A 23298-nucleotide genomic window follows, 5' to 3' on the forward strand; every position below is an offset into this window, starting at 1 on the left:
GTGGCTTCAGTCCGGAACCGCGATGTTGCTACAGTCGCAGGTTCGAATCCTGCCTCGGGCATAGATGTGTGTTATGTCCTTAGGTTAGTTAGGGTTAAGTAGTTCTAAGTCTAGGGGACTGATGACCTGTGATGTTAAGCCCCATAGTGCTCAGAACCATTTGAAATTGTGTATCATCACTGGTAATAAATGTTACTGATTATTACTTACTTTGCTGCCACATTTCTGTTCTAGTGCCGCCCATTCAAGCAAGTACAGACTCAGGGATTACCAGCGTGCACAGTGCCACCTTTTATTAGAACGACAGCAGAAGTACACTTCCCGCAACTGTGAATGTTTGCACTAAATTGATAGAAAAACTAAGTTAAACATCCCAACACTACTCAAACTAGTAATTAGCAGCAGTTCGTAATTATGTGTAAACTGATATTGTTGCTGACTGTGTTGAAGTGTCCTGATGCTCTTATAGGCGGTGTGTACACTTCCTTCCTACTCACTGTCATCTAACCCGTCTAGAGGAATTACTCCTGAAGATACGAACAGTCATGCGGCTTATACATGAGGGTCCTGTGGTTCACCTACGTCACAAGTTCGAACTGAACCCACTGGCGTTACAATCACAGTTAAACATGTGGAGGATGACAAGTCTCGTGAAATGCACTATTGCTACTTAAAAACTCAACAAATTTCTAATCTATATATGAGTGGCTTGTACAGAAACCAGCTCACCATTGTAAGAACCGAAGAACGTGAAAGGTAGGTAGCAGTTTGAGAAAGGAATATCAAAGTGTTGTAGGCTATCCACGATGTTATTCGATCTGCATATTCAGCAGAAGGTGAAGCAAATCAAGGAAAAATTAGGAAATGTAACCAAAGTTCTAATTGCGGAAATTAAAATTTTAAAGCTTCCTGATGACACACTAATTCTTACAGAAACAACAAAGAACTTGGAAGAGCAGTTGAACGAAATGGGTAATTTGTCCTAAGTCAATAACCACGTGAAGCATCTATTCAGATTCCACAAATAATTAGAGCTTTAAAAGCAAGTGAAAATGTCGAAAGGAATAACTGAACTAACTGAAAGAACTGTTGAGTTTCATGCAGTAATAATTTGGTGGTTTGTAAATATATTCTTGCTATATGGCTTTCCCTGGTAGTTGAAAATCATAATTACAGTTAATATTAAAATACTATTTAATTGAAGTTCTATAAGAAAAGTTAACGAATTGCTAAAGTCATTTCACAGAATCTGAAAGTGTTGATTATAAGCCGTGATTACAAAATAAATCCCATGCCATAACAGTTTAAAGGCCTACAAAATAAATCCCATGCCATAACAGTTTAAAGGCCTACTAAATTTCTGCTTGTTGGTGAACGACGCAACCAGCCACAAGTAGTTTTTAAATGTAATTTTAGTGCCATAACCGGTTTCGGACTAGCATGTTCACCTTCATGGATAAAATTAGAATTTAACTTGTATGATTATGATGACGACGTCCCACACTCCTTAACAGAGCGTACCGCCGTACTAGGCAAGGTCCTAGCGCAGGTGGTTTGCCATTGCCTTCCTCCAACCGTAATGGGGATGAATGATGATAATGATGAAGATGACACACCCAGTTATCTCGAGGCAGGTGAAAATCCCTGACCTCGCCGGGAATCGAACCCGGGACCCGTGCTCGGGAAGCGAGAACGCTACCGCGAGACCACGAGCTGCGGACATTAACTTGCATAGCAGGTTGTAATTAGCTTATTTGTGTATCGATATTTGTGTGTTTTTGTTGCCATTGCTTAATGTTGAAACTGTTGGACAAAGAGCCATGTAGAGACAGAGCCGTTTGAGGGTCTCCCTCTGTGTTAGTGATTCCACAGTGAAAGTTTGTGTGATGTTCAGTTCATTGCTCTTTTAAAATGTTGGTGCTCTTCCCATTACGAGTTGTTGTACTTCTTAAGCTATAACAGTTTCGGAGTTCCCAGAAACAAATCATGTCCTATGCAATGCAAAGGCTTGGTAACTATCTCACGATTACAGTTTATCAGCAATACAATTTGCGGGCCACCCCATGTCACACTGTCTAGTACTTTTCCCCCGTTAAATGACATAGTAATCTTCGTGCGCTATTGTGAAATAGTTTGAGGCCATGTTAACTAACAAGAAAGCAGGTTAATTCATGACTAAGCATACTGCAAACGGATGCTATTGTTTTCATGTCCGACAAACCAGCAAGTTTTTGCTGAACGAAGTTTAAATCAGTAGCTGCTTTACCTTCTGCTACACATTTAGTTGAAATTAGATGTGCCTAATTTAGACTAAAGACCGTGTTTATTTTGCCTTATCAAAAGCTTGTACTCCGTGATAACAGACAGTTGGTTCGACTCCCACTCGAATAACTTTTCAGCCTTTCAATACTCAGCACAGGCAGGAGACGAAACACAGTGTAATTCCCTTGTCACTAGGGCACGATCACGGGCAACTCAAATCTTGGCACAGGGTAGAATTCCAATGCAGAATTAACAGTTGTATCCCTATTTAAGGTTACAGTAAGATGTCAGTAGAAGACATTTGAAATGTTTTACGAATCAGTACTGCAATTGAATAGATCTTGTACTACAATGATCGTTGTCTGTATGTAAAATGTCATAACTTAATCATAGCTGACACTTGGTTCATCAATCATAAAAGAAAGTTGTATACATGGAAGAATCCTGGAGATACTGGAAGGTATCAGAGAGATTATATAATGGCAAGACAGGGATTTAGGAACCAAGGTTTAAATTGTAAGACATTTCCCGGGGCAGATGTGGACTCTGACCACAATCTATTGGTTATGAACTGTAGGCTAAAACTGAAGAAACTGCAAAAAGGTGGAAATTTAAGGAGATGAGGACTGGATAAACTGACTAAACAAGAGGTTGTAGAGAGTTTAGGGAAAGCATAAGGGAACAACTGACAGGAATGGGCGAAAAAAATACAGTAAAAGAAGAATGGGTAGCTTTGAGGGATGAAGTAGTGAAGGCAGCAGAGGATCAAGTAGGTAAAAAAACGAGGGCTAGTAGAAATCCTTGGGTAACAGAAGAAATATTGAATTTAATTGATGAAAGGAGAAAATATAAAAATGCAGTAAATGGAGCAGGCAAAAAGGAATATAGACGTCTCAAAAATGAGATCGACAGGAAGTGCAAAATGGCTAAGCAGGGATGGCTAGAGGACAAATGTAAGGATGTAGAGGATTATCTCACTAAGGGTAAGATAGATACTGCATACAGGAAAATTAAAGAGATCTTTGGAGAAAAGAGAACCACTTGTATGAATATCAAGAGCTCAGATGGGAACCAAATTCTAAGCAGAAAGGTGGAAGGAGTAAATCAGGGTGTATACGGGGACAAGGAAAAAAAAATTCCCGGATTTCTCCCGGATATCCCGTTTAAAAAATATGCTTTTTCTCTGGCGAAAATACACTTTTTCTGTGCTAAGTGACAGTAAGTTTTCTGTAGATTTTCCCTCGGCACTGTAAAACTTATCAATCCTTTGAATGGTTAACGGTTTGTACAATCGCACAGAACCTCCCGGAAAAAAAAGAAAAGATGGGGCAAAGAAGTTTTGGAGAGACTTTTAATGAAATTAAAAAGGAGTGAAGTTTTGGAAAGACCTTTGATTTGCAGCAACACGTACGTTGCATATTTTCGTATTACGAAAGTATACATTCGAATTGGACCAAACACAGCGCGTTAGTTTCCGGAGCGTTGAAACCAAGGTTGCGATGTACTTTTGTAAGCGAGTCATATCTCAAGCCACGAGATCTCGTCAGCCAATGACAGCAGCTATTCAGAGCATAGGACACGCGTTATAGTCAGCCATTAGCAAGATCACTTGTTACATAGTGCGAACACGCAAGAGGAAAACTTAACGGTTTACATTAATGTACACAGTACCGTATATCTACAAGAAATGCTAAGCTTTCACATATAATGTTAGTCTCTATGATTAACACGCTACAACAGAAGCTAAGCTTTCACATGTAATATTGATCTTTTTTTGTGTGTGTTATACTTTAAGACACATCACACAAATGTGCCAGTAAATTTAAAATTATGACATAAATGTCTCGGCTCGAAATTCTTGTAAGTGGCTGGTCCTCAAACTGTTCAGTTTCGAACGCTCTGTGATTTAGATTCCATCTCACTTTCTCACACGTAACATAACTCATCTTGCGTAAAAAGATATTTACTTTGAAAGTAACGCTTTTCTAACCACCGTTCGCAATACTATCCGGAGACTGTTAGAAATAGGTTCGATTTACCAGTTGCCAGAGAGCGCCAGAAAACAGGCATTATTGTGCGTGTGCAACTGCAGTGGTGTAGGAAGCCCGTATGTTCGTGTGTATAAAGCACTAAGAGAGCTTACATTGCACCATAAAAGAAACATTGCATCAGAGGATACTCCAAAGAGCATCGGAATTTCGTAAACCATACTAAAATGCATAATTCGGCTTGAAGTGCAAATTGGCTTTTTCCAGATTCACAATGAAGTAGGTCCCATCTGATATTAAGCTTTTTAGTGTGGTTTTTGGGATATAAATTTTCTTGGAGTACCAGTGCTCTACGATCTCATTTTTGGTTCTTTATTATCGCATAATGCCACATATGGCAGAAGAGGATAACGTGCACTTGAATTTGCACTTGAAATTCAGCGAACAGTTGGAACTAGCTAATACCGTAGAACGAAACACTTCGTTTCAAATAAAATGATTGCCTCGGCCGAAAGATTAATAAAGCCAAATTTCTCTAGCAAACTCACAAAAATAACTTCACTGTTCTGCGAGGCGATTAATGCTTGACTTGGAAATAAAATCAAATCAGAAACCTGAAATTAATAATATATTTTTGCCCTCCGTAATTATGTGAATGTATTTTAATTCACTTGATAGCTCCCGGCCACAGAAATCCGTTTTGTTTTCATTTGACGTGGGAGCTGTACACGAAGAGAATCAGCGAAGTCACTTAACGTAAACACGGGTCACGTGGAGGTTAACCCGCTCCCCACGACAACTCTGCGCAAGCGTGAATCTGGCAGCTAGGGCGCGCAGGAAAAATTTTTCTCGTTTGTATCTGGCTGCTTGCTGCTACTACCGATACAGCTAACAGCAAAACTTCAAGTAGCAGGAGAAGGTACTGCTTATACGCGAGTCAAATGCGCATGCGCCTCAGACCGCTGGCAGTTGGTCAAACGAACCTAATGTAAACAGTTGTGACATCATGCTCATAGCAAGCAGTTTATTGTTACGAAGAATTACAGTCTGCGCCCTACGGCTTTTGACATATTTTTGGTATTTGCAGACGTTTGTGTGTGTACGGTTTTTTGTTGTTGTAAATTTCACATTTCTTTTGCCATTAAAGTTATATTTTTTTTCCTCTCGTTTATATTTTATTGCTGCAGTATCATTCTCCAGTAGCAGGATACAATAACATTCTTTGCTAGAGAATCAATTCTGCAGTCAAAATTACAAAAAATTAACTCAAAGCTAAAACAAGGAAAAATTCCCGGAATTCCGAAAAATTCCCGGGTTTTTCCCACATTTATCCCGGATGAAAATATTCTCGGGTTTTTCCCAGATTTTCCGGTTGTCCCGGGTCGTAAAACCCTGTATATAGAGGGTCTGTACAAGAATAATGTACTTGAGGACAATATTATGGAAATGGAAGAGGATGTAGATAAAGATGAAGATGAAATGGGAGATACGATACTGCGTGACGAGTTTGACAGAGCACTGAAAGACCTGAGTCAAAACAAAGCCACAGGAGAAGACAACATTCCATTAGAACTACTGACGGCCTTGGGAGAGCCAGTCCTGACAAAACTCTACCATCTGGTAGGCAAGATGTATGAAACAAGCGAAATACCTTCAGACTTCGAGAAGAATATAATAATTCCAATCCCAAAGAAAGCAGGTGTTGACAGATGTGAAAATTACCTATCTGTTTAATAAGTCACAGCTGCAAAATACAAACGCGAACTCTTTACAGAGGAATGGAAAAGCTGGTAGAAGCCGACCTCGGGGAAGATCAGTTTGGATTCCGTGGAATTTTTGGAACACGTGTGGCAATACTGGCCTTACGACTTATCTTAGAAGAAATATTAAGAAAAGGCAAACCTACGTTTCTAGCATTTGTAGACGTAGAGAAAGCTTTTGACAATGTTTACTGGAATACTCTCTTTCAAATTCGAAAGGTGGCAGGGGTAACAAACAGGGAGCGAAAGGCTATTTACAATTTGTACAGAAACCAGATGGCAGTTATAACAGTCGAGGGGCATGAAAGGGAAGCAGTGGTTGGGAATGGAGTGAGACAGTGTAGTAGCCTCTCCCCGATGTTGTTCAATCTCTATATTGAGCAAGTATGAAAGGAAACAGACGCAAAATTCGGAGTAGGTAATAAAAGACTGGAGAAGAAATAAAAACTTTGAGGTCCGCAGATGATATTTTAATTCTCTCAGAGGCAGCAAAGGGCTTGGAAGAGCAGTTGAACGGAATGAACAGTGTCTTGAAGGGAGAATATAAGATGAACATCAACAAAAGCAAAACGAAGATAATAGAATGTAGTTGAATTAAGTCAAGTGATGCCTAGGGAATTAGATTAGGAAATAAGACACTTAAAGTAGTAGACGAGTTTCGCCGTCTGGGAAGCAAAATAACTGATGATGGTCGAAGTAGAAAGGATATAAAATGTAGACTGGCAATGGCAAGGAAACCGTTTGTGAAGAAGAGAAATTTGTTAACATCGAGTATTGATTTAAGTGACAGGAAGTCGTTTCTGAAAGTATTTGTATGGAGTGTAGCCATGTATGGAAGTGAAATATGGACGATAAATAGTTTGGACAAGAAGAGGATAGAAGCTTCCGAAATGTGGTGCCACAGAAGAATGCTGAAGATTAGATGGGTAGATCACATAACTAATGAGGAGGTATTGAATAGAAATGGGGAGAAGAGGAGTTGTGGCACAACTTGACAAGAAAAAGGGATCGGTTGGTAGGACATGTTCTGAGGCATCAAGGGATCATAAATTTAGCATTGGAGGGCAGCGTGGAGGGTAAAAATCGTAGAGGGAGACCAAGAGACGAATACACAAAGCAGATTCAGAAGGATGTTGGTTGCAGTAAGTACTGGGTTGGCTCTGAGCACGAGGCGACTTAACATCTGTGGTCATCAGTCGCCTAGAACTTAGAACTAATTAAACCTAACTAACCTAAGGACATCACACACATCCATGTCCGAGGCAGGATTCGAACCTGCGACCTTATCAGTCGCTCGGTTCCGGACTGAGCGCCTAGAACCGCGGGACCACCGCGGCCGGCAGTAAGTACTGGGAGATGAAGAAGCTTGTACAGGATAGAGTAGCATGGAGAGCTGCATCAAACCAGTCTCAGGACTGAAGACAACAACAACAACATGTAAACTGTAACTCGTAGGTAAATTATTGAGTTTCATCATTGACCATCCAGCAATTCTCAAACAAGCTGGTGGAGAAATGGAACGCCCTACTACAATTACTCCTCACCAACTATGCGGTCAGCGTAGGTCCATGATGCAGAGCATGGACTACCGTCTGTGGTGATCACACATCCTATCAAGAACATTTTCCGGCCTTTCATAATGTCCATGTGACCATCATGAATCGCAGTGACTTCAGTACAAGTGTTGTCTCTGAATAAAAGCGTCAAGTATGTTCGGCTCATTGCGTATTTCTTTCAGTTACATTCGGTTAAATATTGTAAGAGTTTTTTCTATGTATTGTCCAAGTTTCGTCAAGCTATGTCACTACGTCGTTGCATCTCATGTGGAAGTTAATTTCGATCCAAAGGTTTGCCCACCAGTTTACTTACGTCCATTAAATAAAATTTATCTATGGTTAGAGTCAGCATTGAAGGCTTGCACCAGGCGCCGATGGTGTGCAAGCCCCTCAGTGTATCGTTATAACAAAGACTGAAATTAACTGCGAATTTTGGAAGGAACATGACGATCTACATCTACGTGATTACTCTCCTATTGTATTAGTTAAAACAGTCTTGGTTGCAATTTTGTTTTTTGTTTTTTGTTTTTTTATTTTTCAATGACGCGTTTCGCCTTATAAAGGCATCTTCAGGTTATCTTTTCTTGATGGACGCGAGAGGCACCAAGATACTGTTAAGCACTGGTTTGCTGTTATGCCACATATGGACAGGAAGAATTTCTACTCTGCTATTCACAATTAAGTGCCTAGCAGAGGGTTCAATGAACCACCTTCATGCTGTCTCTCTACCGTTCCACTCTCTAACGGCTCGCGGGAAAAACGAGCACTTAAATTTTTCTGTACGAGCCCTGATATATTTTATCGTGACGATCATTTCTCCCTGTGTATGTGTGTACCAACATAATGTTTTCCCAATCGGAGGAGAAAACTGGTGATTAAAATTTCGTGAGAAGATCCCGTCGCAACGAAAAGTGCCTTTGTTTTAATGATTGCCACTACAATTCTCATATCATGTACGTGTCACTATCTCCCCTATTTTACGATAAAACAAAACAAGATGCCCTTCTTTGTACTTTTTCGATGTCATCCGTCAGTCCCACCTGATGCGGATCCCACACCAGACAGAAATACTCCAGAATAGGACGGACAAGCGTAGTGTAAGCAGTCTGTTTGGTAGACCTGTTTCACATTCTAAGTGTTCTGCCAATGACTCACAGTCTTTGGTTTGCACTACCCACAATATTATCTATGTTATTGTTCCAATTTAGGTTATTTGTAACTGTAATCCCTAAGTATTTAATCGAATTTACAGCCCTCAGATTTGTGAGACTTATTGCGTAATCGAAATGTAGCTGATGTCTTTTAGTACTCATGTGAATAACTTCACACTTTTCTTTATTCAGGGTCAATTGTCACTTTTCGCATCATACAGATATCTTATCTAAATCATTTTGCAAGTCATTTTCATCATCTGATGACTTTACAAGACGGTAAATGACACCATCATCTGCAAAGAATCTAAGACGGCTACTCAGATTGTCTCCTATGTCGTCAATATAGATCAGGAACAATAGAGGGCCTATAACACTTCCTTGGGGAACGCCGGATATTACTTCTGTTTCACTCTATGATTTTCCGTCTATTACTACGAATTGTGACATTTCTGACAGGAAATCACGAATCCAGTCGCACAACTGAGGCGATACTCCGTAGGCACGCAGTTTGGTTAGAAGACGCTTGTGAGGAACGGTGTCGACAGCGTTCTCGAAGTCTTAAGATACGGAATCAATTTGACATCCCCTGTCGATAGCACACATTACCTCATGAGTATAAAGAGCTAGTTGTGTTTCACAAGAACGATATTTTCTGAATTCGTGCTGACTATAGATTAATAAATCGTTTTCTTCGAGGTACTTCATAATGTTAGAATACAGTGTATGTTCCAAAACCCTACTGCAAATCGACGTGAGGAGTAATCTGCTGAATTACAAGCCTATATCATTACTTCAATTTTTGTGTATTGGTGAGACTTGAGCAATTTTCCAGTCTTTAGGTACGGATCGTTCTGTGAGCGATTGGTTGTATATTATTGCTAAATATGGAGCTATTGTATCAGCATACTCTGAGAGGAACCTGACTGGTATACAATCTGAATCGGAGGCCTTGCCTTTATTAAGTGATTTAAGCTGCTTTGTTACACCGAGGATATGTTTCTCATCTTGGCAGTTATTCTTGATTGTAATTCAGGAATATTAACTTCGTCTTCTTTGGTGAAGGTTATCGCGCAGTGAAGGTATTGATTGCGTCTTGCCACTGTTATGTTTTATGTATGACCAGGATCTCTTTAGGTTTTCTGCCAGATTTCGAGACAATTTCGTTGTGGAAATTATTCAAAGCATCTCACATTTAAGTACGCGCTATATTTCGAACTTCTATAAAACTTTGCCAATCTTGGGGATTTTGCGTTCTTTTAAAATTGGCATGCTTTTTTTCGTTGCTTCTGCAATAACTACCTGACGCGTTTAGTGTACCATGAGGAATCAGTACCATCACCTATTAATTTATGTGGTATATATCTCTCAATTGCTGTTGATACTCTCTCTTTGAAAACATTCCACATGATCAGATCGGAAGGAGTGAAGACTGTCTCGTAAAAAGGCGTTAAGAGTAGTTTTATCAGCTTTTTTTAAAGTAGATATACTTTGCGTTTCTTTTTGATGCTTGTAGGTGTTACGGTATTCAGCCCATCTGCAACTGCCTTGTGGTCGCTAATCCCTGTATTCGTCACAACACTCATTATTTGTCCAGGATTATTTGTTGCTAAAAGGTCAAGTATGCTTGCGCTACCATTTACGCTTCGAGTGGGCTCATGAACTAATAGTTCAAAATAATTTTCTGAGAAAGCATTCAGTACAATTTCGGATGATGTTTTATGCCTGCCACCGGCTTTAAACGTATAATTTTTCCAGCATATCGAGGGTAGATTAAAGTCACCACCGACTATAATTGTATGAGCGGGGTACTTATGTGAAATGAGACTCAAGTTTTCTTTGAACTGTTCAGCAACTATGTCTTCCGAGTCGGGGGGTCGATAAAACGATCCAGTTAATATTTAGTTCGATTTTCAGGTATAACCTCTACCCATACCATTTCACATGAACTATCTACTTCAATTTCGCTACAAGGCAAACTACCTCTGTCAGCAATAAATACTCAACCACCAACTGTATTTAATCTATCCTTTCTGAACACTGTTAGATCGATTGAAAAAAAATCGGCTAAACTTCTTTCCGGCTTTAGCCAACTCTCTGTACCTACAGCTATTTCAGCTTCAGTGCTTTCTGTTAGGGCTTGGAGCTCTGGTTCTTTCCCAACACAGCTACGACAATTTACAGCTACAATAACAATCGTTTCTACAACTAACTTACTGTGTTTTAGCTTCCCACTTTTAGACGGACGCCCCTTCTGTGGTTCCCTGAGACCCTCTAACCTAAAAAAACCGCCCAGTCTCTTCCACACAACCCCCGCTACCCGTGTTGCCGCCTGCGGTGTATAGTGGACTCCTAACCTATTAAACGGGACCCGGAAACCCACCACCCGATGGCGCAAGCCAAGGAATCTGCAGCCTTCACGGTCACAGAACCGCCTGAGGCTTCGATTCAGACTCTTCACTCGGCTCTGCACTAAAGGACCACGGTCGGTTCTATCGAAGATGCTGCAGATGATGAGCTCCGCCTTAACCTCGAAAGCAAGACTAGCAGTCTTTACCATTTCCGCTAGCCGCCCGAAACCAGACAGAATCTGCTCCGATCCAAAGCGACACACGTCATTGGTACCGACATAAGCCACCACCTGCAGTTGGCTGCACTCTGTACTCTTCATGGCACCCGGAAGCACCTTTCCACATCCGGAATGACTGCCCCCAGAATGCACACAGAGTGCACACTGGCTTCCTTCCCCTTCTTGGCAGCCATGTTCATAAGTGGCCCCTTTACGCACCTAACGCTGGAGCTCCCAACCACCAGCAAACCCACCCTCTGTGAATGTCCAGACCTTGCAGGCCGAGAAGCTACCTCTGGAAGAGGGTGGACGACTGCATCCGGCTCAGAGACATCGTCTTGTTCAGGTAACGCCAATGACGAGTCCGTTTTTCTTTCCGTCGCACCAGCACGTCGGCAAATATGTTTCCCTCCCGTCAGTAAACGGTAGCACGTGCTGGTGAACAGCCGTTCATTCTGTGTTCCTCTGCTATTGCTGCGAGATGTGCTCTTTTTTCGAGCATTGGAATGTTCTGTGTTCGCCAGGTGCTGCTGTTAAGTAGCTCCTGGAATAGTGTGACAGTCTGAAGATGAAGTTGGCCGTAAAAAGGGGACGTCTGAGAAAGCAGGCTTCGAAGCTTTAGTAGGCCCGCCAGCCAACGTCGATGCAAACCGGGGTAGTTCTCGCGGCAGAACTGTGTGGCAAGCTGTCACGGACATCACGCGCGATTCAGGTGTTTACCTGCTGGCAGAGATAGGCCGGCCCCAAAGTTCTGATGCTGACAACGACCAACTCGGACCTGGCTTTCGCACTGTACCGTGCTCATGGTTTCACTTGCTAGTCGTTGTCAATCGTGCTGGTAGCGTACTGAGCTTTTCTCCGTGCTCGTCTCTATGTGGTACTGGGACTCTGCTTCCCCGCAAATCAACCTACACGTCGAGTTTGTTTTCCTCTTCTGGGAGCCACCTCCACGACTTGTGTAGTCGAGATACCGCAGGCCAGATTAGTTACATTTGTGCCGACAGGACGGTTTCACGGCTTTGACACGCCTGTGCAGACACCGAGAAAGGTATCGACCGTTAAAAAGAGAATTCCAATCTGCGGACAAGGCCGCGAATTTGCGTACTCCTTGTACGAGTATATTGAAGTGGAGTAAGGATCCGACTTTAAATGTTACAAGACTGCTCGCCGAAACAGCAACTGCGGTTCACATTCACTGGTCTAAAGTGCTGTAGATTTTCGAAGGAGAAGGAGAAGGAGAAGGAAAGGAAGACGCGAACGATAAAGCATCACCAGATTTCCCTCTCCTTAGAATCCGTGGTAATAAAAGACGTTAAGACAGGCGGATAAACACGATTGACACATCCCAGCAAGACGCAATCTGTAAGCACGCATATGGTTGTTATCAACGCAAGAGTACTCTGCATTAAATAAGCTTCTTTTTAAGCTCAAAGTAGCGGAGTTATTTCTGAGGGTAAGTCGTCCCTTGCGTGGTAGCCTGCTTAGCTGAGTGGTTACGTGCTTGTCTACTACGCAGCGGGTCCGGATTCGACTCCCGGCTGGGTTGGAGACTTCTCTCCGCTCGTGTACTGAATGTTGTCTGGTCATCATCCTTTCATCACCACCTGCATGCAAGTCGCCCAATGTGGCGCTGCCTGAAATAAGACTTGCACCCGGAGGCCGAGAATGCCACACGATTATTTCATTTTCCATGAGCGCGACTCCAGCACGAAACGTTCTCGTCTCAGACGTTTATCGCCGAGCGTCGTGACATGATATGGAGATGTCGGTATCTGCATGCCGTGAAAAGCATTTCATCGGATGACATCCTGTGGCTTAACGGGACGTGCGTTAATGCGCGCCCTAAGTTGGCAAACGGGTGGACAAACCACACAGAGGAAGGAACAACAATAATGCCAATAGGGAAGGGTGGCTAGATAATCATTGTTCTTGCTAGTTTCCAAATTTTATTGTTGTTTCGTTTCAGGGAGGAAAATTTATTTTTTCTAGTTGCAGAAAAACGTTCCATCATAGAAATATGAACCTGGCGTGAATAAGAGAAAGTAATGGAACTTCTAAAGCTTTAAAGAGAAAAAGCGGCACACACACACACGTTGACGAACTAGTTTTGTAAGAGGGCATATTGCAATCAGGCTTGTTTCAATCATACTGAACTTACAGTGGCCTCGGTGGAATGTTACTCGGCAAGATATAATTCAAAATCTTAGAGAGGTGGAAATGTTAATGAAAGAAGTTGTTACGACCGTTAGTCCAAATGGCTGGTTGTGAGCCATACTCAACAGGAAGTCGAAGAAACATGAATCTGTGAAGGATTTGTGGAGAAAGAAATGGAAGAGGCAATAATTTATGTCAGCTTCAGGACCTCTCCAAGGAAGAGGGTAGCGAAGATTCTTCCCCGGGAGTTGCTCTGTTTACATCATGCTCGATATATTTATAAAATTTTCATTGATGTAAGTGATCTGTTCGGTATTCTCGTTTGTTTATTATTGACTATGCCTCGATGACGGTCAGTAACGACTACATGCCGAAAGTACGAGTGGCGCGCTTGGCTAGTGCTGGTAGCAGTGCTTCCCTTCACTCGCTCCACGCAAACTGTCAAACATCGCAAGTTATTTTACTCAAAGTATTCCTTGACGTACAATGGACACTACCTTCGCCTCTTACGGTGCCCTCCATTAAGAACGACGTATGGAGCTCTGTTTGCTTGGAAGTTTGCAATCCAGTCACATATCAGTTCGGGTATTCCGAGGGCATATAATTTATTCCCTAGGCGTTGGTGTGGAATTGCATCGAAAGCTTTTCGGAGGTCAATAAATATGGAATCATGATGAAACACATGATGTACATTCTTCTGGATCTCTTGAACGAAAAGAGCAAGTTCTGTTGATTCTCCGGGAAGTCCACATTCACTAATAGAGCACGAATTGTCTTTTGCAGGACTGGTGCTTGCTGAAACAAAGTTGACTCCTATGTAGTAGTCGTTCGGTCTCCAGGAAGGTCATCAAACGCGAGTACAGTGGACGTTCCACGATTCTGCTAAAAATCTATGTCGGCGAAATTGGCCTAGAGCTTTGCGTATCCGTCTTGAGAAGCTTCATCTAGAGTAGAATAACATGCGCCTTTTTCCGAGACCTATGGTGAAATGACGTTAGATGACTGACCAGTTATTTTGCGTATTCAATATAAAATACAATATAATAATAATATAATCTAATATATCTATATAAAATCTATGAGGCATAAGGAACTGGAACTCTAGGAATTCAAGAATTACACAGATGATGATGATGATGTTTGGTTTGTGGGGGCCTCAACTGCTGTCATCAGCGCCCGTGCACATTCCCAATATGTACGCAGTCCAATCTAGCTACTTTCATGAATAATGCTGGAATGAGGAGGACAACACAAACACCCAGTCATCAGGTGGAGAAAACGCCCACCCCGCCCGGGAATCGAACCCCGGACCACGTCATCCACAGGTAGAAACGCTAGTCACTAGATCACGAGCTACGGACAATTACACAGATGCACTATGTGATCAAAAGTATCCGGACACCCCAAAAAACATACGTTTTTCATATTAGGTGCATTGCGTTGCCACCTACTGCCAGGTACTCCACATCAGTGACCTCAGTGGTCATTAGACATCGTGAAAGAGCAGGATGGGGCGCACCGCGGAACTCACGGACATCTAACGTGGTCAGGTGATTGGGTGTCACTTGTGTCATTCGTCTGTACCCTAAATTTCCACACTCCTAAACATCCCTAGGTCCAGTTCTTTCCGATGTGATAATGAAGTGGAAACGCAAAGGGACACGTACAACACAAAAGCGTACTGGCCGACCTCATCTGTTGATTGACAGAGACCGCCGACAGTTGAAGAGGGTCGTAATGTGTAATAGGCAGACATCTATCCAGACCATCATACAGGAATTCCAAACTGCATCAGGATCCACTGCAAGTACTATGACAGTTAGGCGGGACGTAAGAAAACTTTGATTTCATGGTCGAGCGGCCTGTCATAAGCGACATACCACACCGGCAAATGCCAAACGACGCGACGCTTGGTGTGAGGAGCGTTAACATTGGATGATTCAACAGTGGAAAAACGTTGTGTGAAGTGAAGAATCACTGTACGCAATGTGGAGATCCGATAGCAGGGTGTGGGTATGGTGTATGCCCGGCGAACGTCATCTGTCATCGTGTGTAGTGCCAACAGTAAAACTCGGAGGCGGTGGTGTTATTGTGTGATCGTGTTTTTCATGGAGGGGGCTAGCACCCTTGGTTGTTTTGCGTGTCACTATCACAGCACAGGCCTACATTGTGGTTTTAAACACCTTCTTTCCTCCCAGTGTCTAAGAGCACTGCGGGGATGGCGACTGCATCTTTCAACACGATCGAGCACCTGTTCATAACGCACGGCCTGTGGCGCAGTGGTTACACGACAATAACATCCCCGTAATGGACTGGCCTGCACAGAGTCCTAACCTGAATCCTATGGAACAGCTTTGGGAAGCTTGGGACGCAGACTTCGTGACAGACCTCATCGACCGAAATCGATACCTCTCCTCAGTGCAGCACTCCGTGAATAATGGGCTGCCATTTCTCAAGAAACCTTCAGCTGATTGTACGTATGCCTGCGAGAGTGGAAACTGTCATCAAAGGTAAGGGTGGGCCAACACCATATTGCATTCCAGCATTACCGATGGAGGGCGCCACGAATCAGTAAGTCGTTTTCAGCCATGTTTCCAGATACTTTCGATCCCATTGTGTAACAACTTAATGTCGTAGACTTTAAGCAGCGGATCTCTTCATACACAGGATGTTACAAAAAGGTAGGGCCAAACTTTCAGGAAACATTCCTCACACACAAATAAAGAAAAGATGTTATGTGGACATGTGTCCGGAAACGCTTAATTTCCATGTTAGAGCTCAATTTAGTTTCGTCAGTATGTACTGTACTTCCTCGATGCACCGCCCGTTGGCGCAATTGAAGGAAGGTAATGTTGACTTCGGTGCTTGTGTTGACATGCGACTCATTGCTAGACAATACCAGCATCAAGCACATCAGTAGGTATCATAAACAGGTTAGTGTTGATCACGAACGTAGTTTTGCAGTCAGTGCAATGTTTACAAATGCGGAGTTGGCAGATGCCCATTTGATGTATGGATTAGCACGGGGCAATAGCCATGGCGCGGTACGTTTGTATCGAGACAGATTTCCAGAACGAAGGTATCCAGACAGGAAGACGTTCCAAGCAATTGATCGGCGTCTTAGGGAGCACAGAACATTACAGCCTATGACTCGCGACTGGGGAAGACCTAGAACGACGAGGACACCTGCAATGGACGAGGCATTCTTCGGGCATTTGACGACAACCCTAATGTCAGCGTCAGAGAAGCTGCTGCTGTACAAGGTCACGTTGACCACGTCACTGTATGGAGAGTGCTACGGGAGAAACAGTTGTTTCCGTACCATGTACAGTGTGTGCAGGCACTATCAGCAGCTGACTGGCCTCCACGGGTACACTTCTGCGAATGGTTCATCCAACAATGTGTCAATCCTCATTTCAGTGCAAATGTTCTCTTTACGGATGAGGCTTCATTCCAAAGTGATCAAATTGTAAATTTTCACAATCAACATGTGTGTGCTGACGAAAATCCGCATGCAATTGTGCAATCACGTCATCAACACAGATTGTCTGTGAACGTTGGGCAGGCATTGTTGGTGATGTCTTGATTGGGCCCCATGTTCTTCCACCTACGCTCAATGGAGCACGTTACCATGATTCATATGCGATACTCTACCTGTGCTGCTAGAAAATGTGCCTTTTCAAGTACGTCACAGCATGTGGTTCATGCACGATGGAACTCCTGCACATTTCAGTCGAAGTGTTTGTACGCTTCTCAACAACAGATTCGGTGACCGATGGATTGGTAGATGCTGACCAATTCCATGGCTTCCAAGCTCTCCTGACCTCAACCCTCTTGGGGACATTTGAAAGCTCTTGTCTACGCAACCCCGGTACCAAATGTAGAGACTCTTCGTGCTCGTATTGTGGACGGCTGTGATACAATACGCCATTCTCCAGGGGTGCATCATCGCATCAGGGATTCCATGCGACGGAGAGTGGATGCATGTAGCCTCGCTAACGGAGGACATTTTGAACATTTCCTGTAACAAATATATAAGTCACGCCGGTACGTTCTGTTGCTGTGTGTTTCCATTCCATGATTAATGTGATTTGAAGAGAAGTAATAACATGAGCTCTAACATGGAAAGTAATCGTTTCCGGACAAATGTCACATAAAATATTTTCTTTCTTTGTGTGAGAGGAATGTTTCCTGAAAGTTTGGCCGTACCTTTTTGTAACACCCTGTACAAGACCAATGGAGCGAACATGTGGGAACGGCAGAACAAAAGTGCGCACTTAATACAATGAGTCACTACCAATACACAATGAATTTCAGATTAACTGAATATGAGTTACTTACCATCAACTTCCATATTAAGAGAATAATTGCTCCGATCTGAAAAAAACAAGAAAATATATTTAATACTAATAAACAATCACATTAATAATAGACAATGCGTTAAGGGCATTAATCTGGAATTAACAGGAAGTAATATTTTTCATGTCTGTGCTGTAAGAACGAGATAAATCATACTGAAGAATAATAGTTAAAACATTACCACTGTAGCAGTTGCTGAAAATCTCTCCAAACTTTTCTGGTGTTTCGTAAGTTGTTTAAGGAAATTGAAGTACAATAATATGCTTTTATTCACTTGAAAAATAACTCATATTTTTAACTCACCTATGGCCAAGACATGACGATCAGAGAAATGACTTCAGACCAGACAACCGTGATGTTAGAGCATATTCATGACGGAGGGAATACTTGACTCAAGTGTGAAGACTTTTGAATGGATGCAAGTTTCACTGGCCGCAGGTTTCGTATATCCTTCCGTTTCGTCCCTTGCAATATTCCTCGCCCCAGCCCCCCCCCCCCCCCCCCCCCCACACACACACACATCGGCACAAAAATCATTAGTCTAAGCGAATTTTTCCCAAGTTTCAAGCGTGGATGGCTGTATGTACTGGACCCGACGCTAACCTTCGTCCTCTGTGATGTGCAACGAGCAGCGGTGATTGAGTGAAGCGATGGTTTCTATCTGATGGTGTGGAGACAGTTCTGGATGGTAGGCTGCTCACCAGATGATGTGGAAAGTGATTTCCTGCCTTGTGATCCGTCTATCCGCTGTTACAATCAGAGGTAATCGGTAAGTACTCGTATAAACACATTGTTGTTCTCAGTTGCTTCTTTTCTGGAGGACGGGTTTTCTAGAACCGATGTACAGGGTGCGTTCCGAAAGTAATGCAATTATTTTTTTAAAGTAATTTATTGAACAGATTTGCACAAACACTTAAAATTCTTCCAAGTACTGTCCTTGGGCCTCTACACATTTTTTCCAGCGACTCTGCCATGACCGGTACGCGCCCTGGAAGGCGTCTTCTGGGACCTCTCGCAAGGTCTTCGTCACGGCGGATTGGATCTCGTCTATGGACGAAAAACGGGTTCCTTTCAGGGCTGACTTAATCCTAGGAAACAAAAAGAAGTCAGCTGGGGCGAGGTCAGGACTATAGGGGGGGGGGGGGGGGGGGGACAGCGTTGGCACCTGGTGTTTGGCCAGGAACTCGCGGACTCGTAGCGCGTTGTGGCAAGGCGCGTTGTCGTGATGGAGTTGCCAGGTAGCGGAGATGTCCTTTCTCGTCCTGACGACCCTTTTGCGGAGTCTTTCCAGCACATCCACGTAGTAGGCAGCGTTAACTGTCTGTCCTTGAGGAACAAACTTCTTATGGACCACTCCTTTGCTGTCGAAAAAGAGAATGAGCATTGTTTTCACTTTTGATTTGCTCATTCTTGCCTTTTTGGGCTTGGGGGACTGATCAGTGTGCCACTCAGAGCTTTGGCGTTTTGTTTCTGGGTCGTATTCAAAAACCCAGGTTTCATCACCAGTGATGACGTTGTCCAGATAATCAGGTTCAATTTCAACACGTTGCAAAAGTTCACTTGAAATTTCCGCTCGGTTGGTCTTTTCGTCGTCTGACAACACCTTGGGCACGAGCTTGGCGCACACTTTCCTCATCGCTAAATCTTCAGTAACAATGCGAAAAACAACAGTAGACGACAAGTTCAGTTCATTGGCAACCATCCTGATACTCAATCGACGGTCAGAGTCCAACAGTTGTCGCACACGAGCCACATTGTTGTCGGTTTTGCTGGTTGACGGCAGCCCAGAGCGTTGTTCGTCGTGAACCTCTTCCCGGCCTTCCTTAAAGGCCTTTACCCACCTCGAAACTTGTGAGTAGGACAGAGCAGAGTCCCCGTAAGCCTCACGAATCATTTTGTTAGTCTCCTCAAAAGATTTGTTCAGTTTAGCACAAAACTTAATCGCGTAACGTTGCTCGATCGTCGATTCCATTTTTTCCGTGACACGGTCGGCGCGCAGAGGTTTACAATAACAGACGTCCTGCCGCTTCCACAGCTCGGAGAGCACTGAAACCGGTTTCGCGGCAAAGCTTAGCGTCCCCCCCACCTACTCCATGTGGCCCGCTCGCACTCCGACTACTAGGAGCGGCGCGGGAAATTCAATTGCATTACTTTCGGAACGTACCCTGTACTTACTGTAACTCCTGGGCAGCGACAAGTGGAAGCTTGTGTTCTTATGCCGCGAAAAGTTTCATAAAACTCTTTCAACTCAGTGTCAGTGCACTACAATGTAATACCTACACATTGTTATCCTCCACCGACATGTAAAGCTCTCTTTTGAACTGCGCGAATGCATGAACGAAGACATTAAAGAGGGTCGTTAAGGCAATACGGAACTAGCAGAAACACTAATTACTATTAGGAATGCTTGGATCTTCAATGTCCTGTTGGCCAAAGAAATGAGGCATGGTTATGTTGTCCTACGATATAGCACCTGTAGGGAATAAGAGCATGGTTCTTAACCCTTAACTACTATGGTCATTCACAGGAACACATTTACTATGGAGGGGTCTCACAGACGGCATTTTTCTATTTTATGTATCAAACCAGAATTTTGCTGAATATATATAGTTCCTTGACTTCCAGTCATTCATTACACTTCTTAGAGGTGACTTTTGTAGAAATTTGATTTTTTTAAACACTGCGGTATTCTATACTCTGCGACAATTAAAACAAAGCGAAATCTGGAGTATCTTTTTATTTTATGAGTTACGAAAATAACAGCAAATAGTTAGCTATCTACTCAGACACAGATTTTCATCAGAGGGATTATATTACAAATTGGCAATATAACTAGGTGGAAAAATCCGACATGACTTACGAAAAATTGTGTGCGAAGTCAGCTTTCAGTTTACGACTGACTTTGCAATGTACAGTGAATATTTCAGTCCGTAAGTCTATGAATGGAGAAGCTTTGCCACCATTTTACTTTTAAAATCACAAATAAAAACTAAATACTTGTTCTCATGTGCCACTGATTCATACTTTAGTCAATTTCCACCTGCAAACACTTCACGCAGACCTTCCTGGAACACTCCAAACAAATTGGAACACCACGCTGTTGACATGGATACCTTTTTTTTTCCTCTTCAGACGAGGAGGGCAAAAGGTGTACGTTTTTCAATATTCGAATTCTTCTTTCGGTGTCTGAGGCTCATCTTGCAAGTGAAGACATCTGTCTCATATAAGACACGTTGCACAGAAGGCCTAGCTTTCCCAGCCATGGAGAAACAGTAGCATGCAATAAAAACGCGGCACGCAAACACTATGGTACGTCTGTGAGACTCTCAAGGCTAATAATTACCAAACAAAGAGCAGCAACAATGCAAGAATGCTGTAGCTTGACAGCCAATACGAAGGTACATGGAAGAGTCCATTTGGCTTTGCAAGGGTGTGAGAAATATCACTACACAAAAATTAGTAGCGGTCTGAGAGACGGACGGTAGTAGTTAAGGGTTAATAGCACAACATTTATTGAAAACTATTCGCTCTAACGAGCTCGTTTAGTGAAGGTAAACCAATAACCCTTGTTAGGATTTATGCAATGATATTGAGTTGTACGCGATGAATAACATGGTACCATGAATTAAAAAGCAACGAGAGATTACTGGTAACACTGATGGTCATAACTGATTGGTCACTTTCTATCCCTATCTGACTACATATTGCGTAAGTGCACCTCACTGTGGAATTTAATGGTGCCTTTCAAATACACCGACCTTCAACGAAGGTATGGTGGTTACGGGCTACAGAGGATTAGCTGGAAAGTAGCTGTATAAGAACTGCTGACCAGAATATGGTACGCTGTCGTCACATCTGGATGCTCACTTGGAAGTGGCTCATTCGTTACGGTGCGTATGTAGGACCTGCGACCATAATAGCTAGAGGCAGATGTTCTGGCAGCTTTACAGCCTTCTGACAGTTTCAGAATCACTTGTCATTTTTTATCAATATAGTTTATTTCATCAGTTCATAAATTCACGGAAATACAACCTGCACATAGAGACACTAAAACGTTGTCGGCTTAACAGTGATTGCACTAAGACCAATGAAATTAAGTTCCAGTTTGTTTAGTACATGCACGTTAACTTAGATCAGATTTCTTAATTAGAGGACAGTTTTGATTGTGTGTCTCCTCAAAATAGTCGTGTAGTTCTAACTCGACGAGCAGTAAAGCGATCGAAATTAATAGCTTCGTTTGAGTGCGGTAGCACGTATACGCTCCTCAGTCATCGACGGAAGTAGCGCCGCAGTGGTGAGTACACTGGATTCGCCGTCGAGAGAAAGACGGTTGAAATCCGCGTCCGGCCATCGAAATTTGGGTTTTCAGTGATTTCCCTAAATCATTCCCTGCACATTCCGGGACGGTTCCATGGAAAGGGAGCGGCCGATTTCCTTCCCCATCTTTGAAACATTCCGAGCGTGTGCTGCGTCTCTAGTGACCTCCTTGTCGACGGGACATTATACCATCATCTTCCTTCCTTCCCTCCTCCTTTCCTGTAGATCGAAAAACGGATACAAATGTGTGAATTAGTATGTTCCCGTAACACCTACAGTTAAGAACCTCTGGCAGACTATTACTGGTCTCATTTAATCCTACAGGATGATAATTTTTGAACTATATGAAATAAAATGGTCATAGCTTCTGAACGGTTTGCGTTACGACGTTCAAACTGCACGTTTGGCTGAGGAGCATGATGGGAATTATTATGCCATGTATGATTTGGTTATCGATGAATCCCACTTTCCTTTGAATGGGTTCGTCAATTAGCAAAAGTGGATCACTTGGGGTACTGAGAATCCGCATTTCGCGATCGAGAAGTCTCTTCACCCTCAACGGGTGAGTGTGCGGTGTTCGGTGTCCAGTCTTGGAATAATCGGTGTGATATTCCTTGATGGCACGGTGACTACCCAACGGGCAGTGAAGCTTTTGGAAGATCATTTTATCCCCGTAATCCAGAGTGACCCTGATTTCGACAAGTTGTTCATACAAGACGGAGGTCGACCCCATCGAAACACGAGAATTTTTTGTGTTCTAGAGAAGCACTTTGGGGACCGCATTCTGGTTCTGGGGTACCCAGAGGTCATTGGCATGGTCCTCGATTGGCCGCCATATTCTCCGGATCTGAACACATTTAACTCCTTGTTGTGAGGCTATGCTAAAGTCAAGGTGTACGGCAATAATCCCAAAACCATTACTGAGCTGGAAACAGCCGTTTAGGAGGTCATCAACAGCATCGATGTTCCGGCACTTCAGCGGGTCGTGTAGAATTTCGCTATTCTTCTGCGCCACATCGTCGCAAATGATGGCAGGCATATCGATCATGTCATAATCTAAATCCGAATGTCTGCAGCGACGTTTACATGTTGAATAAAGTGAGTGCACGCCGTAATTTGTAACTAATTTACTATTTTATCATATAGTTCAACAATTGTCACCCTGTGTGTTTACTTTCCTCC

At 43.0% G+C, this 23298-nt stretch overlaps 1 protein-coding gene across 5 annotated transcripts in view; it reads right to left on the reverse strand.

Moving 5' to 3' along the window:
• LOC126299299 (filaggrin-2-like) overlaps nt 1–23298 on the reverse strand; it is a 492536-nt gene that overhangs the window by 100136 nt on the left and 369102 nt on the right. For all 5 annotated transcript variants that reach the window (XM_049991095.1, XM_049991094.1, XM_049991096.1 and 2 more), the window contains one exon: nt 17782–17817. In XM_049991095.1, the coding sequence (XP_049847052.1) occupies nt 17782–17817 (36 nt within the window). The remainder of the gene's footprint in view (nt 1–17781; nt 17818–23298) is intronic.

The sequence above is a fragment of the Schistocerca gregaria genome, chromosome X, assembly GCF_023897955.1.
Source record: "Schistocerca gregaria isolate iqSchGreg1 chromosome X, iqSchGreg1.2, whole genome shotgun sequence".
In the NCBI taxonomy this organism is placed as follows: Eukaryota; Metazoa; Arthropoda; class Insecta; order Orthoptera; family Acrididae; genus Schistocerca; species Schistocerca gregaria.